The sequence below is a fragment of the Cherax quadricarinatus genome, chromosome 80 (genome assembly GCF_038502225.1).
Source record: "Cherax quadricarinatus isolate ZL_2023a chromosome 80, ASM3850222v1, whole genome shotgun sequence".
Lineage (NCBI taxonomy): Eukaryota > Metazoa > Arthropoda > Malacostraca > Decapoda > Parastacidae > Cherax > Cherax quadricarinatus.
Genome location: NC_091371.1, coordinates 3999065 through 4021726, shown reverse-complemented (window position 1 = coordinate 4021726; position 22662 = coordinate 3999065). Strand labels below are relative to the sequence as shown.

General features: G+C 44.5%; 1 protein-coding gene across 1 annotated transcript in view; it reads left to right on the top strand.

Annotated features, from left to right (window-relative positions):
- Positions 1-22662, top strand: part of LOC128702295 (T-box transcription factor TBX20) — a 270944-nt gene that overhangs the window by 63231 nt on the left and 185051 nt on the right. The window contains exon 2 of the mRNA XM_070102075.1: positions 11289-11628. Within this exon, the coding sequence (XP_069958176.1) occupies positions 11289-11628 (340 nt within the window). The remainder of the gene's footprint in view (positions 1-11288; positions 11629-22662) is intronic.

Here is a 22662-nt window from a genome sequence, read left to right as displayed (position 1 = left end):
TGGTTGCAGGGGTCGATTCACAGCTTCTAACCGCGCCTCTAGGTCCTCTCTCTCCCTGCTCCATGAGCAGTGTCTATGTCTGCGTGTCTGTCTGTGTGTTTCTGTACGTCCATGGTGTGCATGTATTTGTCTGTATAAGAGGTATGATCATCTGAAAAAATCACCGGAGAATGCGATACATAAAACACGGTAATCCTAGTGTGCACGATTTACCACAAGATTCGGCCACTAACCTCAAGCTTGACACCAGATTTGTGCATTTACCACGACCATATGAAATCTCGCCAGTATTTGCTAAAACGACATAACACGAGATTGCGTCTCCTGTTATAGCTCAACCACACGAGATCTCTGCGCTTGTTACAGTGACATAACACCACATTTTGGTAATAGATACAACGTTACAAACACCAATTTTTGGAATTTCTCAACGTGATATATCAGAACATATATCCTGGCTTTACTTCGTTGTCGCATTAACACTTGTATATTTGTTCTTCCATGTTGGCGCTCAAGTAAGTTTATTCAAAGAGAATGAAAAAAAGTAAATTCGATCTTTAAGTAGTTTCAGTGTAAGACTTGAAAACACACACACACACACACACACACACACACACACACACACACACACACACACACACACACACACACACACACACACACACACACACACACACAAACACACACACAATACAATAAATTTTAGTCAAATGCTGAGGCTGAGATTTACAAGTTCTCTATACTTTGCACTATACTATACCACTCTACTGGTGCATTATACTGGAGTACTGTACTAGTGCACTGTACTGGTGCATTATACTGGGGCACTGTAATGGTGCACTATACTAAACCATTATACTGGAACACTGTACTGGTGCATTATACTGGGGCACTGTACTGCACTATACCAGACCAGTATATTAGGGCACTGTACTGGTGTACGGTCAACACAGATTAGGTGATATATATATGTCGTGCCATATATATATATCACCTAATGGCTTAAATAGCAACGCTCTCCTTGCCGTATAAAGCTAGCTAGCTAGCTAGCTAGCTAGCTAGCTCGCTCTCGCTCTCGCTCTCGCTCTCGCTCTCTCTCTCTCTCTCTCTCTCTCTCTCTCTCTCTCTCTCTCTCTCTCTCTCTCTCTCTCTCTCTCTCTCTCTCTCTCTCTCTCTCTCTCTCTCTCTCTCTCTCTCCCTCCCTCCCTCCCTCCCTCCCTCCCTCGATCCCTCCCTCGATCCCTCCTTCCCTCCCTCCCTCCCTCCCTCCCTCCCTCTACAAGTCTACATCATTACGAAATGACTTGGATAAATTAAGCACATGGAGTGATAAAGGGATGATGGTATTTAATGTAGATAAATGCCATAAAATGGAAAGGGGAGGAAGCCATATGAAGCCACATGAAAAAAATACTTTGACAAAAATATTGAAAACATCAGATATAGAGGTACCCAGGACCTGTTAACCAAAAATTGTTGCAGGAAGATCATATGAATGAAATTGTAAGAAACTCGTCTGCTGCATTGGCGAATTACAAAGTAACTTTCAGATATGTGGATGGAGACATATTAAATAAGGTATTTACAAATGTTAGGCAAAAACTGGAATATGCAGCAGCTGTGTGTTGCTCGCAACTAAAAACAAGAAACACGTGGATAAGTTAGAAAAGATTCAAACAAGAGATACGTAATAGCTACAGGTGTTGATAAATACGAGTTATGATGTAAGGGTGTCAACACTGAAGATGCCCACGTTGGCTGATAGCAGGAGGAGGAGGAGACGTAATTACATGGTCATAAAATGAACAGGAAGGAACAGATAAAGAAGACTTCTTAGCACTTCCAACAGGGAAAACAAGAAGCCACAATTGTAAATTATGATTAATTGTACCTGACATTATGATAAAATTTCTTGATACAACCATTGTAAATTTTATAAAATTAAATACTGTTATATATATATATATATATATATATATATATATATATATATATATATATATATATATATATATATATATATATAGTGTGTGCGTGTGTGTGTGTGTGGTGCCGAATAGGTAAAACTTGCTATTTTGGCTTAAATAACAACACTTTTCTTGCCGAATAAAGCAAGCGAAAATTTGTATCTGTAATAATTTCGCAAAAAAATCATTCTCAGCCTGAAGAAAAAAAATATTTCATTGCGTTTGTTTATTATTAAATTATTGTACACTTATCTAAAATATATTTAGTTGGATTAGGCTAAATTAAATTGCCCTTGTTATAACAAGGTTAGGTAAGTTTTCTAAGGTTCTTTTGGTACAAAATTATTAATTTTTACATTAACATAAATGGAAAAATATATCTTTAAAAGTATAAGAAAAATTTTTAAAAAGGACTTAATTTTAAACGAGTTCTTGATATATATGTATGTATATATATATATATATATATATATATATATATATATATATATATATATATATATATATATTATATATATATATATATATATATTATATATATATATATAATGTAATTTAACACTCACACCTGTATAGGGTCACTCGACATAGAAGAAAACACTTTCACTGTCACTCATTTCATCAGTCTTGCTAGAAAGGGGCCGACATCACAGTTCAGATGCCCCCCTCACCGCAACATACCCAACCTTCCTTCAGAGTGCAGGCACTGTACTCTCCACATCCAGCCTTCCTTCAGAGTGCAGGCACTGTACTCCCTACATCCAACCTTCCTTCAGAGTGCAGGCACTGTACTCCCTACATCCAACCTTCCTTCAGAGTGCAGGCACTGTACTCTACATCCATCCTTCCTTCAGAGTGCAGGCACTGTACTCCCTACATCCAACCTTCCTTCAGAGTGCAGGCACTGTACTCCCTACATCCAACCTTCCTTCAGAGTGCAGGCACTGTACTCTACATCCAACCTTCCTTCAGAGTGCAGGCACTGTACTCCCTACATCCAACCTTCCTTCAGAGTGCAGGCACTGTACTCCCTACATCCAACCTTCCTTCAGAGTGCAGGCACTGTACTCTACATCCATCCTTCCTTCAGAGTGCAGGCACTGTACTCTCTACATCCAACCTTCCTTCAGAGTGCAGGCACTGTACTCTCTACATCCAACCTTCCTTCAGAGTGCAGGCACTGTACTCTCCACATCCAACCTTCCTTCAGAGTGCAGGCACTGTACTCTCCACATCCAACCTTCCTTCAGAGTGCAGGCACTGTACTCCCCACATCCAACCTTCCTTCAGAGTGCAGGCACTGTACTCTACATCCATCCTTCCTTCAGAGTGCAGGCACTGTACTCTCTACATCCAACCTTCCTTCAGAGTGCAGGCACTGTACTCTCTACATCCAACCTTCCTTCAGAGTGCAGGCACTGTACTCTCTACATCCAACCTTCCTTCAGAGTGCAGGCACTGTACTCTCTACATCCAACCTTCCTTCAGAGTGCAGGCACTGTACTCTCTACATCCAACCTTCCTTCAGAGTGCAGGCACTGTACTCTCTACATCCAACCTTCCTTCAGAGTGCAGGAACTGAACTCTCTACATCCAACCTTCCTTCAGAGTGCAGGCACTGTACTCTCTACATCCAACCTTCCTTCAGAGTGCAGGCACTGTACTCTCTACATCCAACCTTCCTTCAGAGTGCAGGCACTGTACTCTCTACATCCAGCCTTCCTTCAGAGTGCAGGCACTGTACTCTCTACATCCAACCTTCCTTCAGAGTGCAGGCACTGTACTCTCTACATCCAACCTTCCTTCAGAGTGCAGGCACTGTACTCTCTACATCCAACCTTCCTTCAGAGTGCAGGCACTGTACTCTCTACATCCAACCTTCCTTCAGAGTGCAGGCACTGTACTCTCTACATCCAACCTTCCTTCAGAGTGCAGGCACTGTACTCTACATCCAACCTTCCTTCAGAGTGCAGGCACTGTACTCTCTACATCCAACCTTCCTTCAGAGTGCAGGCACTGTACTCTCTACATCCAACCTTCCTTCAGAGTGCAGGCACTGTACTCTCTACATCCAACCTTCCTTCAGAGTGCAGGCACTGTACTCTACATCCAACCTTCCTTCAGAGTGCAGGCACTGTACTCTCTACATCCAACCTTCCTTCAGAGTGCAGGCACTGTACTCTCTACATCCAACCTTCCTTCAGAGTGCAGGCACTGTACTCCCCACATCCAACCTTCCTTCAGAGTGCAGGCACTGTACTCCAAACATCCAACCTTCCTTCAGAGTGCAGGCACTATACTCTCCACATCCAACCTTCCTTCAGAGTGCAGGCACTGTACTCCCCACATCCAACCTTCCTTCAGAGTGCAGGCACTGTACTCTCCACATCCAACCTTCCTTCAGAGTGCAAGCACTGTACTCCCCACATCCAACCTTCCTTCAGAGTGCAGGCACTGTACTCCCTACATTCAACCTTCCTTCAGAGTGCAGGCACTGTACTCCCTACATCCAACCTTCCTTCAGAGTGCAGGCACTGTACTCTCCACATCCAACCTTCCTTCAGAGTGGAAGCACTGTACTCCCCACATCCAACCTTCCTTCAGAGTGCAGGCACTGTACTCCCCACATCCAACCTTCCTTCAGAGTGCAGGCACTATACTCTCCACATCCTACCTTCCTTCAGAGTGCATGCACTATACTCTCCAAATCCAACCTTCCTTCAGAGTGCAGGCACTGTACTCCCCACATCCAACCTTCCTTCAGAGTGCAGGCACTGTACTCCCCACATCCAACCTTCCTTCAGAGTGCAGGCACTGTACTCCCCACATCCAACCTTCCTTCAGAGTGCAGGCACTGTACTCCCCACATCCAACCTTCCTTCAGAGTGCAGGCACTATACTCCCCACATCCAACCTTCCTTCAGAGTGCAGGCACTGTACTCCCTACATCCAACCTTCCTTCAGAGTGCAGGCACTATACTCCCCACATCCAACCTTCCTTCAGAGTGCAGGCACTGTACTCCCTACATCCAACCTTCCTTCAGAGTGCAAGCACTGTACTCCCCACATCCAACCTTCCTTCAGAGTGCAGGCACTCTACTCCCCACATCAAACCTTCCTTCAGAGTGCAGGCACTGTACTCCCCACATCCAACCTTCCTTCAGAGTGCAGGCACTGTACTCCCCACATCCAGCCTTCCTTCAGAGTGCAGGCACTATACTCTCCACATCCAACCTTCCTTCAGAGTGCAGGCACTGTACTCCCCACATCCAACCTTCCTTCAGAGTGCAGACACTGTACTCCCCACATCCAACCTTCCTTCAGAGTGCAGGCACTATACTCTCCACATCCTACCTTCCTTCAGGGTGCAGGCACTATACTCTACACATCCAACCTTCCTTCAGAGTGCAGGCACTGTACTCCCCACATCCAATCTTCCTTCAGAGAGCAGGCACTGTACTCCCCACATCCAACCTTCCTTCAGAGTGCAGGCACTGTACTCCCCACATCCAATCTTCCTTCAGAGAGCAGGCACTGTACTCCCCACATCCAACCTTCCTTCAGAGTGCAGGCACTGTACTCCCCACATCCAATCTTCCTTCAGAGAGCAGGCACTGTACTCCCCACATCCAACCTTCCTTCAGAGTGCAGGCACTGTACTCCCCACATCCAACCTTCCTTCAGAGAGCAGGCACTGTACTCCCCACATCCAACCTTCCTTCAGAGTGCAGGCACTGTACTCCCCACATCCAATCTTCCTTCAGAGAGCAGGCACTGTACTCCCCACATCCAACCTTCCTTCAGAGAGCAGGCACTGTACTCCCCACATCCAACCTTCCTTCAGAGTGCAGGCACTGTACTCCCCACATCCAACCTTCCTTCAGAGTGCAGGCACTGTACTCCCCACATCCAACCTTCCTTCAGAGAGCAGGCACTGTACTCCCCACATCCAACCTTCCTTCAGAGAGCAGGCACTGTACTCCCCACATCCAACCTTCCTTCAGAGTGCAGGCACTGTACTCCCCACATCCAGCCTTCCTTCAGAGTGCAGGTACTGTACTCCCCACATCCAGCCTTCCTTCAGAGTGCAGGTACTGTACTCCCCACATCCAACCTTCCTTCAGAGAGCAGGCACTGTACTCCCCACATCCAACCTTCCTTCAGAGAGCAGGCACTGTACTCCCCACATCCAACCTTCCTTCAGAGTGCAGGCACTGTACTCCCCACATCCAGCCTTCCTTCAGAGTGCAGGTACTGTACTCCCCACATCCAGCCTTCCTTCAGAGTGCAGGTACTGTACTCTCCACATCCAACCTTCCTTCAGAGTGCAGGCACTGTACTCCCTACATCCAACCTTCCTTCAGAGTGCAGGCACTGTACTCCCTACATCCAACCTTCCTTCAGAGTGCAGGCACTGTACTCTCCACATCCAACCTTCCTTCAGAGTGGAAGCACTGTACTCCCCACATCAAACCTTCCTTCAGAGTGCAGGCACTGTACTCCCCACATCCAACCTTCCTTCAGAGTGCAGGCACTGTACTCCCCACATCCAGCCTTCCTTCAGAGTGCAGGCACTATACTCTCCACATCCAACCTTCCTTCAGAGTGGAAGCACTGTACTCCCCACATCAAACCTTCCTTCAGAGTGCAGGCACTGTACTCCCCACATCCAACCTTCCTTCAGAGTGCAGGCACTGTACTCTCCACATCCAACCTTCCTTCAGAGTGGAAGCACTGTACTCCCTACATCCAACCTTCCTTCAGAGTGCAGGCACTGTACTCCCCACATCCAACCTTCCTTCAGAGTGCAGGCACTGTACTCCCCACATCCAGCCTTCCTTCAGAGTGCAGGCACTGTACTCTCCACATCCAACCTTCCTTCAGAGTGCAGGCACTGTACTCCCTACATCCAACCTTCCTTCAGAGTGCAGGCACTGTACTCCCCACATCCAACCTTCCTTCAGAGTGCAGGCACTATACTCTCCACATCCTACCTTCCTTCAGAGTGCAGGCACTATACTCTCCACATCCTACCTTCCTTCAGAGTGCAGGCACTATACTCTCCACATCCAACCTTCGTTCAGAGTGCAGGCACTGTACTCCCCACATCCTACCTTTCTTCAGAGTGCAGGCACTATACTCTCCACATCCAACCTTCGTTCAGAGTGCAGGCACTATACTCTCCACATCCAACCTTCGTTCAGAGTGCAGGCACTGTACTCCCGGTTTATTGCTGCCGGGGAAAAATATCAGAATTCGTCATCTGCAAACATCCCTCGATTTTTGTGTACACTTCTCTCTTTACTAAAGGAATTTTTCTTGTCTCTGTGTTCCCTTGTACACTGAAACAAGAGGAGGCAGGGAAGGAAAGGAAAAACGGTGAAATGGAAAACGAAGGCAAAAAGAGCAGGAAAGGAATAGAAATGGTGAAGATGGAACAGGAACTGGAACAGGTGGAAGAAGAAAGGAATAAGATGAGAAGGAAAGGGAATAGGTGGAGTAAAGCGGGAGGGGAAAGAACACAAAAGGAGAAAAAGGAACTAGAAGAGAAGGGAAAAATAGCAGAAGCAAAGAATATACGCTGAGAGAACAGAAGAGGTGAAAAGATAGCAAGAGAAGAGGAAATAACTTAGGAGGTACATGAGAGAAGGGAAGATGGGTAAATAATTAAGACTATTAACATGGAGAAACGGGGGTTAAAAAAAACAGGAGGAGAAGGAGGGGCAAGCAAAAAACTTCCTTAGCGAGTTTGCGTGTCGAGGGAAGGAGGAAGTGAGATGGGAAGGGTAGGAGGTTGGTGGGGATGGTTAGGGAGGGGGGAGGAGATGGAGGGTGGGGAGGATGATGGGGATTGCAATGTTGATCACACAGGTTGTGGAGGTGTTGACGTGGTGGTGGGGAGGGAGGGGAGCTAGGGCCTTGTCTGGCTTTAATCTCATTGGCTGTAAACACGAAAAATCCTTAAGATTGTAAACACGAAAAAGTCTTAAGGTTGTAAACACGAGAAAGTTTTAAGGTTGTAAACACGAGAAAGTCTTAAGGTTGTAAACACGAGAAAGTCTTAAGGTTGTAAACACGAGAAAGTCTAAAGGTTGTAAACACGAGAAAGTCTTAAGGTTGTAAACACGAGAAAGCTTTAAGGCTGCAAACACAAGAAAGCTTTAAGGTTGTAAACACAAGAAAGCTTAAAGGTTGTAAACACAACAAAGCTTTAAGGTTGTAAACACAAGAAAGCTTAAAGGTTGTAAACACAAGAAAGCTTAAAGGTTGTAAACACAAGAAAGCTTTAAGGTTATAAACACGAGAAAGTCTTAAGGTTGTAAACACAAGAAAGCTTAAAGGTTGTAAACACAAGAAAGCTTTAAGGTTGTAAACACGAGAAAGTCTAAAGGTTGTAAACAAGAGAAACTCTTAAGGGAGGAGACAGATTTTTTTATTAAACGAAATTAATTACATCATCAGTAGTTGACAGTATTTTTCCCTCTAAATTTTCGTTTATAACTTAAAAGCACCACATCCGGTCGGCTGGAAATCAACACCGGTCAACTATAATTAAAAAAAGGCTCACAAAACTATTGAAGTGGCAAGGACTTATCTTATTTTGTAGCTTTATGTAGCTATTCATGATTTTGGCTTCCATTCAGTAACTTGAGAAAGATTTTACTGATCGGCTTCAAACTTTCAACCCCGGTGTATCCTACCTATAAGGAGGTCGTGATTGTTATGAGTGTGTGTAGGTGATAATTTGACAGTTCAGTTGTTAAAATTGTGAGATGTGTGTTTTCTGTGAGATAACTTGGGAATTCTTCTTCTAAACGGCATTAATGTATAACCTCTGGTGCTTTTTAATGAACAGGCAGATAATACCGTATTTTCCGGCATATAAGGCGCACGATCAATACGAGATATATACCTGGAGAGGGTTCCGGGGGTCACCGCCCCCGCATCCCGGTCTGTGACCAGGTCTCATGGTGGATCAGGGCCTGATCAACCAGGCTGTTACTGTTGGCCACATGCAAGATATTTCCAAGCAGTTGTAACGTAACGTTAGTAAACTGCTGCAGTGTAACCCAAAGACTACCGTTGACCCTGACTTTGAGCATATAAGACGCAGGCTGATTTTTCAAGACTGCCGGAAAATGCAGTAGTTAATCATCTTATAATTGTGGCAGTATCTGGAAAATGCCTCTTCTATTCGTCTTCAAACTTTGTGATGGTGTGGTTTTCTCAGTGATTTCGGGTTTTCTAAATTTTGATTTGTCGGTTTTGTTAAACTGGTTTCTATAGAGTTACCGATAAATGCTATTTCTGATTTTCAAATATTAAATATTTTGAATCATACTTCAAGGTTTGGGTTAATTTTGGACTGTACAGAGACCAATTTGCCAGTTTCATTGCATCTGCTAAAACTGATGTAATAGTTTTCACGCGGTAACTGATGAATATCTCACTTAATCTGCTTCAACTCATCTGACTGCAGTATATAAGTCACCTCTCTGGCCCTGTGCTGCACTTCCTACAAGAGTGATGGACTGAACACATCGATTCCAGGTTGAAGGACTGATTACCTCGAACTCCTCCTCTCCTTACCGATTTCTATTTTGTATTGGACTGATGAAGCCACTGTGTGGCGAAACGTTTCTTCAATAAAGATTCCCATGTGTTGCACAAGTGTCTCAATTCTTTAATCTGCTTGAACCCTTCAACTCCAGTAACTTGAGACTGCAACTCTTGAGCGGATTTAGGCTTTAAATTCTGGAGTATTTTGTAATATTAGTTTGTGTGTGATAACTAGAGAATGCCTCTTCTGATTGGCTTGAGACTTTCACAGATGGTGTATCTTAGTGGAAGGTTCGAATTGGTTTGGGGGCTGTGTAGGAAATACAGTACTTGCACTCTGAATGAGGGATGGGGATGTTTACAGTTTTGAACTGTAGTATCGGTGCCCCTCTGGCAAGACAGGGAGTGATGGTGTCATAATACCTCGGTGGGAGAAGGCCGGTTTATTGAAAAAAATGAAACTTGTGTTGCACTATTTCATTTGTCGGTAATTCTACCAATATTAATACACTATTTCATATGCATTCATTGAGGTCGCAGGAACTGGGCATAAGATTATTATTAATTATTAAAATCAAGGTGGAAGCGCTAAACCCGGAGGATTATACAGCGCCTGGGGGGGGGATGTGGAAGGCATTCAGGCTTAATTCGGGGAACTGGAGCACAGATCCAATTCCCTAAATCAAGAGCCCCTCACCAACATCAAGGAACCTTCCTTGAGGGCATAAGAGATTCAGAAATGACTTTGTTGGATCTCGCAGCAACCAAAACACATTAAGTTACATTGTGAGAACACTGGCAGTGTACGGCTACACTATTCTGTATGATACATTGTTGGGTAGCATCGAAAATGGTTTTGTTAATGGGTTTGAGTCTGAGAAGAACCTGCTCATTATGAGCCAGTAGGCCTGCTGCAGCGTTCCTCCTTTATGTTCTTATATGAACAGCCGTAGGGTGCGGCTACACTATTCTGTATGATGGCTAAAATGTGGGAACAATCGCAGTGTGCTGCGACACAATCTGTACGATAGTTACATTGTGGGAACACTCGCATGATAGTTGCTTTGTGGGAACAACACGTTATTTGTTTCCCTGTCATATTCCATCACACAGGATAGGTTTTATACATTAGTTAATGAAAGAGCGATTATTTGAGATTGTAAGGGCAGGAGATTATAGCAATTCGCGAGAGCGAGAAATTAGGGCAACTTTGTGAGAGCGCGAGATCTGGGTAAATTTGTGTGAGCAAGAGATTAGGGTAAGATTGTGAGAGCGAGTAGTTAGGACAAGATCGCCAGGAAACTCCCATTAACCTCTAAATTAATTTTTGAAAGGAAGAGTAACTACTCAATGTAGGTAATACACTCTAAGAAAAGTATTTAAGTAATCAGTGTCTTGTACGTGAAAAACCTTTATCACGTTATACAAAATAGTAGCTATTGTATTAATATAAAGTATTTGCTTAAATTGTCTGGTATCTTATTTTCATTAATAAGGTATCTTGGCATCATCGAAGTAATAACAAGAGGTGGTATCTTATTCTCATTAATAAGGTACCTTGACATCATCGGAGTAATAACGAGATGTATCTTATTTTCGTTAATAAGGCACCTTGACATCGGAGTAATAACAAGATGTATCTTTTTTCATTAATAAGGTACCTTGACATCAGAGTAATAACGAGATGTGCTATCTTATTTTCACGAATAAGGTACCTTGACATCATCGGAGTAATAAGACGCAAACATTTGTCCTCCACAGAGAAACTCACGGAGACTAGCATAAAGTCTGAGGACGAGCTTGACGATGGAGGCGACATCGAGGCTGAGGATATCGACATTGACGTCGTTTCTGATAAGGACGACTGCGACCTCGACAGCAGCAAGGATCCTCTCGACCGTCCTTGCTCGAAGTCACCAGAGTCGACCTCCTCTGACTCACACTCCACCCACAAGGAGTCCGACAAGGCCTCCAAGCTGGAAATGAAGACCAAGGGCAACTGCCCTGACCTAGAGACCATCGACTGCCACCTGGAGACCAAAGATCTTTGGGAGAAGTTTTTCGAGCTCGGCACAGAGATGATCATCACCAAAACTGGACGGTAAGTTTCCTATAGATAATACACAAATAACCCACACATAAGATAAAGAAGCTTATGACGACGTTTCGGTGGTCACACAGTGTGATTCGTAAATGGTTCAAGTCGGACCGAAACGCCGTCATAAGCTTCTCTCTATGTGCGAGTTATTTGTGTATTGTTCCAGTCACGGTATTGTGACTTTGTTCTTTCTTATAGACACATTAAAACTATTTTCATTGTCTTAATGCTTGACTTCTAAGCTACAACTGTAAAAACAAATGCTAGTACAATGACAGAACATTGTACTACTGCTGTCACAAAACAAGAAAAAATCTAATACGGTATGATGACATTGTTAAGCTCAGGTGCATGCTAAAAGATAGGATATTTTAACAAAGCTAGGTAGTGTGCCTTGTTCAAATTGGGATCCTCTAATAGGAAGCAGTTGACACTAGCTGGACATAGCCTTGGTTCTCTATCGGCTACTAGGTGAACATGGCAAAAGCTGGCTATCCTCTAGGTTCCTTATTGGTTGTTAGGTGAACGTGACACTAGTTGGCTATAATCTAGGTTCCTTATTGGCTGCTAGGTGAACATGACACTAGTTGGGTATAACCTAGGTTCCTTATTGGCTGCTAGGTGAACATGACACTAGTTGGCTATAACCTAGGTTCCTTCTTGGCTGCTAGGTGAACATGACACTAGTTGGGTATAACCTAGGTTCCTTATTGGCTGCTAGGTGAACATATCACTAGTTGGCTATAACCTAGGTTCCTTATTGGCTGCTAGGTGAACATGGCACTAGTTGGCTATAACCTAGGTTCCTTATTGGCTGCTAGGTGAACATGGCACTAGTTGGCTATAACCTAGGTTCCTTATTGGCTGCTAGGTGAACATGGCACTAGTTGGCTATAACCTAGGTTCCTTATTGGCTGCTAGGTGAACATGGCACTAGTTGGCTATAACCTAGGTTCCTTATTGGCTGCTAGGTGAACATGACACTAGTTGGCTATAACCTAGGTTCCTTCTTGGCTGCTAGGTGAACATGACACTAGTTGGCTATAATCTAGGTTCCTTATTGGCTGCTAGGTGAACATGACACTAGTTGGCTATAACCTAGGTTCCTTATTAGCTCCTAGGTGAACATGACACTAGTTGGCTATAACCTAGGTTCCGTATTGGCTGCTAGGTGAACATGACACTAGTTGGCTATAACCTAGGTTCCGTATTGGCTGCTAGGTGAACATGACACTAGTTGGGTATAACCTAGGTTCCTTACTGGCTGCTAGGTGAACATAGGCAGCAGATTTAAGAAGGTAAGAAAATACTTGTACCTCTAATGAAACATTTTATTGTGGCAACGTTTCGCTCTCCAGGAGCTTTGTCAAGTTTTGTAAGTGTCGTTGGTTTGACAAAGCTTCTGGTTAGCGAAGCGTTGCTGCAATGTCTTGTTAGTTTCACTTGGGTCATTTTACTCTAAAATATTGTCTGTAATTTCTATCAACATTGTACGAGGTTTAAGAGGATTCACCCACACGTTTCGCCCGGACCGGGTGTCGTGAGGGTTCGTCAGGAGATGTTGGAGTAAGAAATACACACGTTGGATGTCTTGGAGGCGTATAATTAAGAGAGTCTTGAGGAGAAGCCCAGGAGCCTGCCGTCGAGTCTAAGCCTAGCGTTGAACTGACCGCGAGGCCTCTGGCCTACTGCTCACGTGTGTTGGGTTTCGTGACGTCACGGCTAGCAAGGGAGCGTATCTATAAAGTAGCTGGGATTATCTAAGTATACTACACAGTAACACTACTGACACGGGGAATCAAACATGGTAGCACTCTGTTCACACCTCTTTGTCCCTGAAAGCTCCCCACCCCGTCTCCGCTGCTTTCAAGAGCTTTTGATCCAAGGAATTGAACCTACTCTCACGTTCCTTGTATGAAAAGCGATTGCCTCCCATTTCCAAGGCGCTCAGTGGCCCCTGAGTGTTTATCGCTTTCACCTGAATATACAGTAATCTATCAGTACTCCTCTCAGCACCATACCCATTTCCTCCCGATACCCCTTTGCCAGCCTTCCTCTTCCTTCCTCCTCCCTTGCCCCTCTCCCCTCCTCTCTGCCTTCCTTTCCTCCCCTCCCTCGCCATTTGCCCATGAAGGGCACCCCGCTGAGTCAGAACACTCGCTTGTTAAGTTCCTCTTTTCAATGTTATGTGCTTCTAATTTAATTTTCTCGCTGCTGGTACAATACCCCGGGAATGACACCGTGCAGCCCGTGTCACCACTGTCATCTGTCGTGGTGAATGACACCGTGCAGCTCGTATCACCACCGTCATCTGTCGAGGTGTTTGGTGCTGGCGGTGGTGATGCTGTCGTAATCCTTTAGGCATTATTATTAGTGGTGCTGTTGCTGTTGGTTCTGTGGTTCTGGTAATGGTGTCTTCCTGTGAGTAGTCATGAAAGGTCGTCACCACAGGAGAGGGAGCCAATGAGCATGTGTGTTTGTTTGTGTATATGTACATATATGCGTTTGTGCATGTGAGGTGCTGAAATCTAGATATCAAGAGTGTACAAATATCATCAAGCTCACTACAAACATATACAGATGCATCAAACAACCAAATGCCTCTTCCTACTGTTGAAGACAATTTTCACAGACATTATCTTCCTGAAACAGCTTTAATCTTTGCTGTGAGTCGTGTTTATATGCAGAAAAGAACGTGCCTGACGAATAAAGAACGTGCCTTACTGGTAAAGAACGTACTCGTCATACACGCTTCCATCCACTTCCTTTCTCTGAGAATTGCTTTTTCTACTCTCGGTGTTTTAGGAAGAAGTATAGTGTTTGCTCTTTTTATCAAGTCGGTCCCCGTTGTTCAGAGTGCGAGTGCTAAACCTTTGTTAAAGTCAACATGTGAGCATTAAACCTTCGTATGGGTGCTATAACTACGTGGAAATCGACGTGCGGATGTTACATCCTCGTGGAAGTCATTGTATGGCCACTAACTCTTCTTGGAAATCAATGTATGGCCACTAAACCACCTTCATAATCGACGTATGGCCACTAAACCTACTTGGTAATCAATGTATGGCCACTATCTCTTCTTGGTAATCAATATATGGTCACTAAACCTTCTTGGAAATCAACGTATGGCCCCTAACCTTGGAAGTGGACATATGGCCACTAAACCTCCTCGAAGTCGTCCTATGGACACTAGATCTCCGTCGAAGCCAACGTATGGCCACTAAACATCAGTGGAAGTCGATGTGTGACTCCCACCGTCACCCGCCGTTCCGGAACACGGCGCCATTGTTGTCGTCCTCAGGGGATTGTTAGCCCGTGTGTCGCCTTGCCAGCCACGACTTGCCGGGATAAACACCCGTATCCGGACTCATTTATCCTTATAAATCCAGCCCTTATCATAATATATCATCTTTACTCTGATAATCGCGAACTCTCGGAAGCGAGAAGGACGGAGGAGGGACCCAAGAAGTTGACAAGTGGTGAACAAGGCATGTCGAGTGTCGACTTGTTTTAAACGATAGACGCAGCGCGTAGACGATGTGAACAACGCAAAGCGCCGATTTTTATGTAATCATGAGATTTGGAGCGCCTGTTGTACGTGAATTAAATTGTTCACACTGGGATGTATGTAATAAACTGTGTACACACACACACACACACACACACACACACACAAACACATCGTGTAAGAAGGCTGTTGACACAGTTTCACACAAGAAATTAGTGAATAAGCTGGAGGACCAGGCAGGTATAACAAGGAAGGCGCTGCAGTGGATCTGGGAATACCTGTCGGGAAGACATCAGCGAGTCATGGTACGTGACGAGCGGGGTTCCACAGGGGTCAATCCTAGGACCGGTACTGTTTCTGGTGTATGTGAACGACATGACGGAAGGAATGGACTCAGAAGTGTCCCTGTTTGCAGATGATGTGGAGTTGATGAGAAGAATTCAATCGGACGAGGACCAGGCAGAACTAGAAATGGATCTGTACAGGCTGCAGGCCTGGTCCTAGAGTTTAACCCCACAAAGTGCAAAGTCATGAAGATTGGGGAAGGGCAAAGAAGACCGCAGACGGAGTACAGTCTAGGGGGGCCAGAGACTACAAACCTCACTCAAGGAAAAGGATCTTTGGGTGAGTATAACACCGGGCACATCTGAGACGCACATTAACCAAATAACTGCTGCAGCATATGGGCGCCTAGCAAACCTAAGAATAGCATTCCGACATCTCAATAAGGAATCGTTCAGGACCCTGTACACCGTGTATGTCAGACCTATATTGGAGTATGCAGCACCAGTTTGGAACCCACACGTAGCCAAGCACGTGCGGAAATTAGAGAAAGTGCAAAGGTTTGAAGCAAGACTAGTTCCGGAGCTAAGGGGTATGTCCTTCGAGGAGAGGTTAAGGGAAATCGACCTGACGATACTGGAGGACAGGAGAGATAGGGGGATATGATAACGACATATAAAATACTGAGAGGAGTTGACAAGGTGGACAGAGACAGGATGTTCCAGAGATGGGACACAGCAACAAGGGGTCACAGTTGGAAGCTGAAGACTCAGATAAATCACAGGGATGTTAGAAGGTATTTCTTCAGTCACAGAGTTGTTAGGAAGTGGAATAGTCTGGGAAGTGATGCAGTGGAGGCAGGATCCATACATAGCTTTAAGACGAGGTATGATAAAGCTCATGGAGCAGGAAGAGTGATCTAGTAGCAACTAGTGAAAAGGCGGGGCCAGGAGCTGTGAATCGACCCCTGCAACCCCAACTAGGTGAGTACACACAAATACAAAGACAAAATACAGCTTGAAGGCAGAAAAACTACAATTATCGCATAAAGCTGAAGCTTTGATGTAAACTAAGGCGTAGAGCGTCGACTTGATGTAAACAAATGTCACAAAACGTTGATGCAAACAAGGATGCTAAGCATCGACTTTCATGTAAATGACCTGAATAAGGCGTTGACTTAGTAAACAAAAGACGTAAGGGCGTCATCTAAATGTAAACAAAAGGGTAAAGAGCCAGCATGATAGGCTACCCCCCCTCCCCCTTCTCCCTTACTCCTGTTCCATTATTTCTCTTCCCATCCTGCCTTTATCTCCACCCTTCCAACCCGCCACCCCCCACCCAACCCCCTACCGTTCAGCACCCGACCCTCCACGCCAACCCACGGACTCACAGGCCGCTATTGACAGCCTATTGACGGAGCGACATTTGCTGGTCCGACGTCTGTGACAAGTGGAAACGCTGGCAGCCGGTGATTTGCGCAGCGCCAGTGGAGTTCAGCGCGGCCAGGGACAAGAGAATGGTGAAAAGAAGCTAATTAGCCTTTCTATGTACGTTCTCAAGGTTGCTGAATGGTGAGAGTTTGTTGTCGGTTAGGTCAAGTTTGTCAGGAAACAGGACAAGTGCCTGACACGGGTCGTGGTCATATGACCCACAGCTGAAGCTCTTGGTCATCTGACAGAGGACTTCCGCTGGCTTGCCAGTCCACCTCTTTAAATACTTTGGTTATAATTTTGTTGATGGTGTTTAACAGGATGCTTCCTTCATGGCGAAGGAGTCTTGGCACAAAGAGTAGGAACAAAACCCTTACCATTCTCTCATCAAATCTGATTTCTTCTCCATTCCCCAGATGCTGTTTAGGTTTCTGTGGGTTTAGCGCTTCCCCCGTTAATAGTGAGAGTTGCTGGCTGGCGCCATCTTGAGTGTGGATGGGAATATCGTAGCGTGCTACTGAATCTCTTTGTTTATATATTGTTCGTACTTGGAAGTGTATGATAGCCTGTGTACGTGTACGTACACACGCACACACGCACGCACGCACGCACGCACGCACACACGCACACACACACACAGCTGTGACTCGACCCCTGCAACTACAAATAGGTGAGTATTCACACACACTCACACACGGCCAGCGAAGAGGCGGGGCCAGGAGCTGTGAATCGACCCCTGCAACCACAACTAGGTGAGTACAACTACGTGAGTACACACACAGCTGTGACCCCTCTAACCACAAATAGACAAATACACGCGCGCACACAAATACAAACAAAATATAGGTTGAGAAGAGAAAAACTAAAATTATCGCTTAAAGCTTAAGCTTTTGGAGTGAACATAACACCTAACATATCGCCAGAGGTGCACGTAAAGTGCGTAAAATCTGCAACATGTGTGAGATTAATCTCACAGACCTGTCAGGGGGTATGCAGCACCAGTATGGAGCCCTCACCAGGTCAACCTTGTAAGAGAACTCGAGAAGGTCCAGAGGTTTACAACCAGAATAGTCTCTGAGCTGATGAAACTGATTTATGAAGAGATACTAAAGGAACCGAACCTAACGACTTTATAAATAAGGAAAGATTAGAGGAGACATGATTACGACATACAATATCCTCTGAGGCTTTGACAGAACACATAGGGGCTACTTTTATAATGAGAGGCATAGGGGCGAGGGGTCTTAGAAACCAAAGACACAGATGAGCTACTGGAACGTTAAGTAATACCTTTTCAGTTTCAGGGTGGTAACTGCATGGAGTGAGCTAGATTATGAGGTAGTAGAGGCAAACTCAGTACACAGTTTCATGAGCAGGTATGCTAGGGCCAACGAAGCTAGGAACTAATAATGACATAAATAGTAGATTAAGAGGCGGGGCCAGGGGCTGAGACTCGACCCCCGCCAACACACCTCGTTGAGTACTCACGTTACAAATTTCGAAGCGTTGCTTGCATTCACTGCTGCTTGATGCCGCTGAGGGACTCTCGATCCAAGGTATTGGATCTCGCCACCTCTTCCATAAATCTAACCTTATTGCCTGCCCCCCCCCCTCCATAGGTGAATGTAATATGTTGGTAAACAACAACCACCCAGGGAGGTACTACCGTCCTGCCAAGTGAGTTTGAAACAGAAACCTGTAACTGTTTTACATAATAGTAGGTTTGCTTGTGTCTTTTTTCTGTCTCATTAACACGCTGGATAACAGGTATATCTTGCTACTTCTACTTACAATTAGGTCACACTACACAAGGATGCACATGCATCCTTGTGTAGTACATACATACATCTAGGTTTTTCTTCTTTTTTCTTAATCATTCTTGTTCTGCTTTATTTCCTGTATTCTCCATGGGGAAGTAGAAAAGAATCTTTCCTCCGTAAGCCATGCGTGTCATATGAGGCGACTAAAATGCCGGGAGCAATGAGCGGCGTATGACAGGGTGGATAAGGGGGCAATGTGACAGATGTTGCAGGTGTGTGGAATATGAGGTTATTGAAAGCAGTGAAAAGTTTTTACGAGGATAGTGAGGCTCAGGTTAGAGTATGTAGGAGAGAGGGAGATTATTTCCCAGTAAAAGTAGGCCTTAAACAAGGATGTGTGATGTCACCATCGTTGTTCAATATATTTATAGGTGGGGTTGTAAGAGAAGTGAATGCTCGGGTGTTGGCAAGAGGTGTGGGGTTAAAAGATAAAGAATTAACACAAAGTGGGAGTTGTCACAGTTGCTCTTTGCTGATGACACTGCTTTTGGGAGATTCTGAAGAGAAGTTGCAGAGAATGGTGGATGAGTTTGGTAGAGAATGTAAAATAAGAAAATTAAAAGTGAATTTAGTAAAGAGTAAGGCAATGAGGATAAAAATAAGTAACTAAAGACTGAATATGAGATTAGAGGGAGAAAGTATGGAGTAGGTAAATGTATTCAGATATTTAGGAGTTGGCATGTCAGCAGATGGGTCTATGAAAGATGAGGTGAATCATAGAATTGAGGACGGGAAAAGGGTGAGTGGTGCACTGAGGAGTCTGTGGAGACAAAGAACTTTGTCCCTGGAGCAAAGAGGAGAATGTATGAGAGTATAGTTATACCAACGCTCTTTTATGGGTGTGAAGCATGGGTGATGAATGTTGCAGCGAGGAGAAGGCTGGAGGCAGTGGAGGTGTCATGTCTGAGGTCGATGTTTGGTTTGAGTATAATGCAGACAATTCGTAGTTTGGAAATTTGGAGGAGGTGCAGGATTACCAAAACTATTATCCAGAGGGCTGAGGAGGGGTTATCGAGGTGGTTCGGACATGTAGAGAGGATGGAACAAATTAGAATGATTTCGAGAGTGTATAAATCTGTAGTGGAGGGAAGGCGGGGTAGAGGTCGGCCTATGAAAGGTTGGAGGGAGGGGGTAAAGGAGGTTTTGTGTGCAAAGGGCTTGAACTTCCAGCAAGCATGCGTGAGCGGGTTAGATAGGACCGAATGGAGACAAATGGTTTTTAGGGACTGACGTGCTGGAGTGTGAGCAAAGTAACATTTATGAAGGGGTCTAGGAAACTGGCAGGCCGGACTTGAGTCCTGGAGATGGGAAGTACAGTGTCTACACTCTGAAGGAGGGGTGTTAATGTTGCAGTTTTATAACTGTAGTGTAAAGCATCTCTGGCAAGACAGTGATGGAGTGAATAATGGTGAAAGTTTCTTTTTCGGGCCTTGGTGGGAGACGGCCGATGTGTTAATAAAAAAAATATTAATGTAATAATGATAATGTAATAATACATTAATAATATATTAATAATATAATAATACCTAGCCCATTGGAAAAAAATAATTTTCTATCACTCACACTTATAATTCACTCCATCCCTCTCCCTCTCTCCTCCTTCCTCCCCTCCCTCTCATTTTTCTTACCCTCTCTCCTCTCTCAAGATATCAGAAATCAGTTTCTATTCTGTTGTTGTGTAGGCTGGTGCTGTTCTCTCTCTCTCTCTCTCTCTCTCTCTCTCACTTATTTTCTTTTAGTTTCTGTCTTTCAATTTCTCATTCAGTTTCTCAATTCTCAGTTCTCTCTCTCTCTCTCTCTGCTGTCGTTATTCCTAGTTAAACACATCTGACCCTGGCCGACCAAACGACCTTGTTCCTCAGTGTGGTCTTTCGTGGTAATGATGTAGTTAAAATGCCTTGCTTGTTGGGGAGGGAGGGGAGGGTAGAAAGGATGAGAGACAAAAGGAGGGGTGGGGAGGAGAAGGATGGTAGGTGGGGATATGCGAAGAGGAGGGGTGAAGAAGAGTGAGGGGATGTGTGGGGAAATTTAGACGAAAGGATATGGTTTGATTCCATCTGAGTGGGGGAGAAGTGAAGAGGGGTGGGGAGGAAATGATAGGGGAGAAGATGGGAAGGAGAAGGTAGGGGAGAAGAGGGGAAGGAGAGAGGAAGGAGAAGGTAGGGGAGAAGAGGGGAAGGAGAGAGGAAGGAGAAGGTAGGGGAGAAGAGGGGAAGGAGAGAGGAAGGAAAGATAGGGGAGAAGAGGGGAAGGAGAGAGGAAGGAAAGATAGGGGAGAAGAGGGGAAGGAGAGGATAGGGGAGAAGGGACCCAAATTATAGGCCAAGGAGAGGATAGGGTAGAGGGGGCAGGGAGAGAGGATAGGGGAGAAGAGGGGGGTGTAGAACGAGGACAGCAAGAATTGGCTGTTGACAGAATCAATGATCTGATTACTTGATCGGTTGTCGGTAGTAACGTTGTTGAGGGGGGGAGGGACAGATGGGGGTTGGGGACGGAGGAGGGGTGGGGAACGGAGGGGTAAGAAGCGACAGCTACCAGGCTTCTGATGGCCCAGTGATGTTTATTGCATATTATCAGATTGTCGCCTAAACATGGAGGGGGAGGGGGTAGTGGTAGAGATTGTTGTTGTTGTTGGTCTTGTGGGGGGTGGTTGTAGTGGGGCTTTTAGGGGGTTATGGGGTGTTCTTGTGGTCATGAGGTGGTGATGGTTTAAGTGGTGGTGATGGTGGTTGGGGTTGTGGAGGTGTGGTGGTAATTGATTCGGAAGGTCTTCGCTCGCTCCCCCCTCCCTATCGTGGCCCTTTCCTAGTACAAACAGCCTGATCGATCAAGCTGTTGGTGCCAGCCGCACGAAGATCGGTTGATGCATCACACTATTCATGTTTCTTCTTCATTAGCCGGGTTGTGGTGCATGGGTTGGGCTGCGGGCGGAGGGCACTAACAGCTTGGTCGATCAAGCCAGCTACCAGGAGGCCTGGTTTGGGACCTAACCGCGGGGGTGGTAACCTCCGGAAATGATTCCAGGTGAACTCTAGGAAGACAGCTAGGAGTCATGGAGACAGGAGTCTTGGGGGGGAGGGGGAGAGAGAGGGCGAGGGAGAGAAAGAGAGGGGGAGGGGGAGGAGGGAGGGAGGTGGTGGTTTGTTGATACTGTCTTGTGTATAATTGTTTTGAAGAGTCTTGGTCCCTTTAAACTTGGTTATCTCTCAGGGTACTAATTACACCCCTGCTTTTTCATTGGAGTCATTTCTGTGTACAGATTTGGACTTAGTTCCAGCAGAATTTTCCAGGTTTCAGGTTAGGTTCAGAATGATTTTTGCAAAATTATTATTACAATTACAAATTTCTGCTTGCCATATTCGGCAAGAAGACCGTTGCTATTTAAGCCAGAATTGCAAGTTTTACCTATTCGGCACTACACACACACTATATATATATATATATATATATATATATATATATATATATATATATATATATATATATGTCAAAATGAATAGGCAGAACTTACGATCTTGGCTTTAAATAGCAATGCTCATCTTGCCATATAGGACAAGAAAATTTGTGTATGCAATAATTTCGCTAAAATCATTCTGAACTAACGAAAAAAAATGTATTTCACTGTGTTTGTTTAGTATTAAATTATTGTAAAGAAATCTAAAATATATTTAGTTGGGTTAGGCTAAAATAAATTGTTCTTGCTATAAGGTTAGGTAAGTTTTCTAAGTTCCTTTTGGTGCAAAATTATAAATTTTTACATCAGCATTAATGAAAAAAATATCTTTAAACGTATAAGAGAAAATTTCAGAAAGGACTTAATTTTAAATGAGTTCTTGCTAATTGACCAGTTTTGCATATTCGGCACGACATATATAATATATATATATATATATATATATATATTATATATATAATGTATATATATATATAATTATATATATATATATATACATTATATATATAATGTATATATATATATATATATATATATATATAT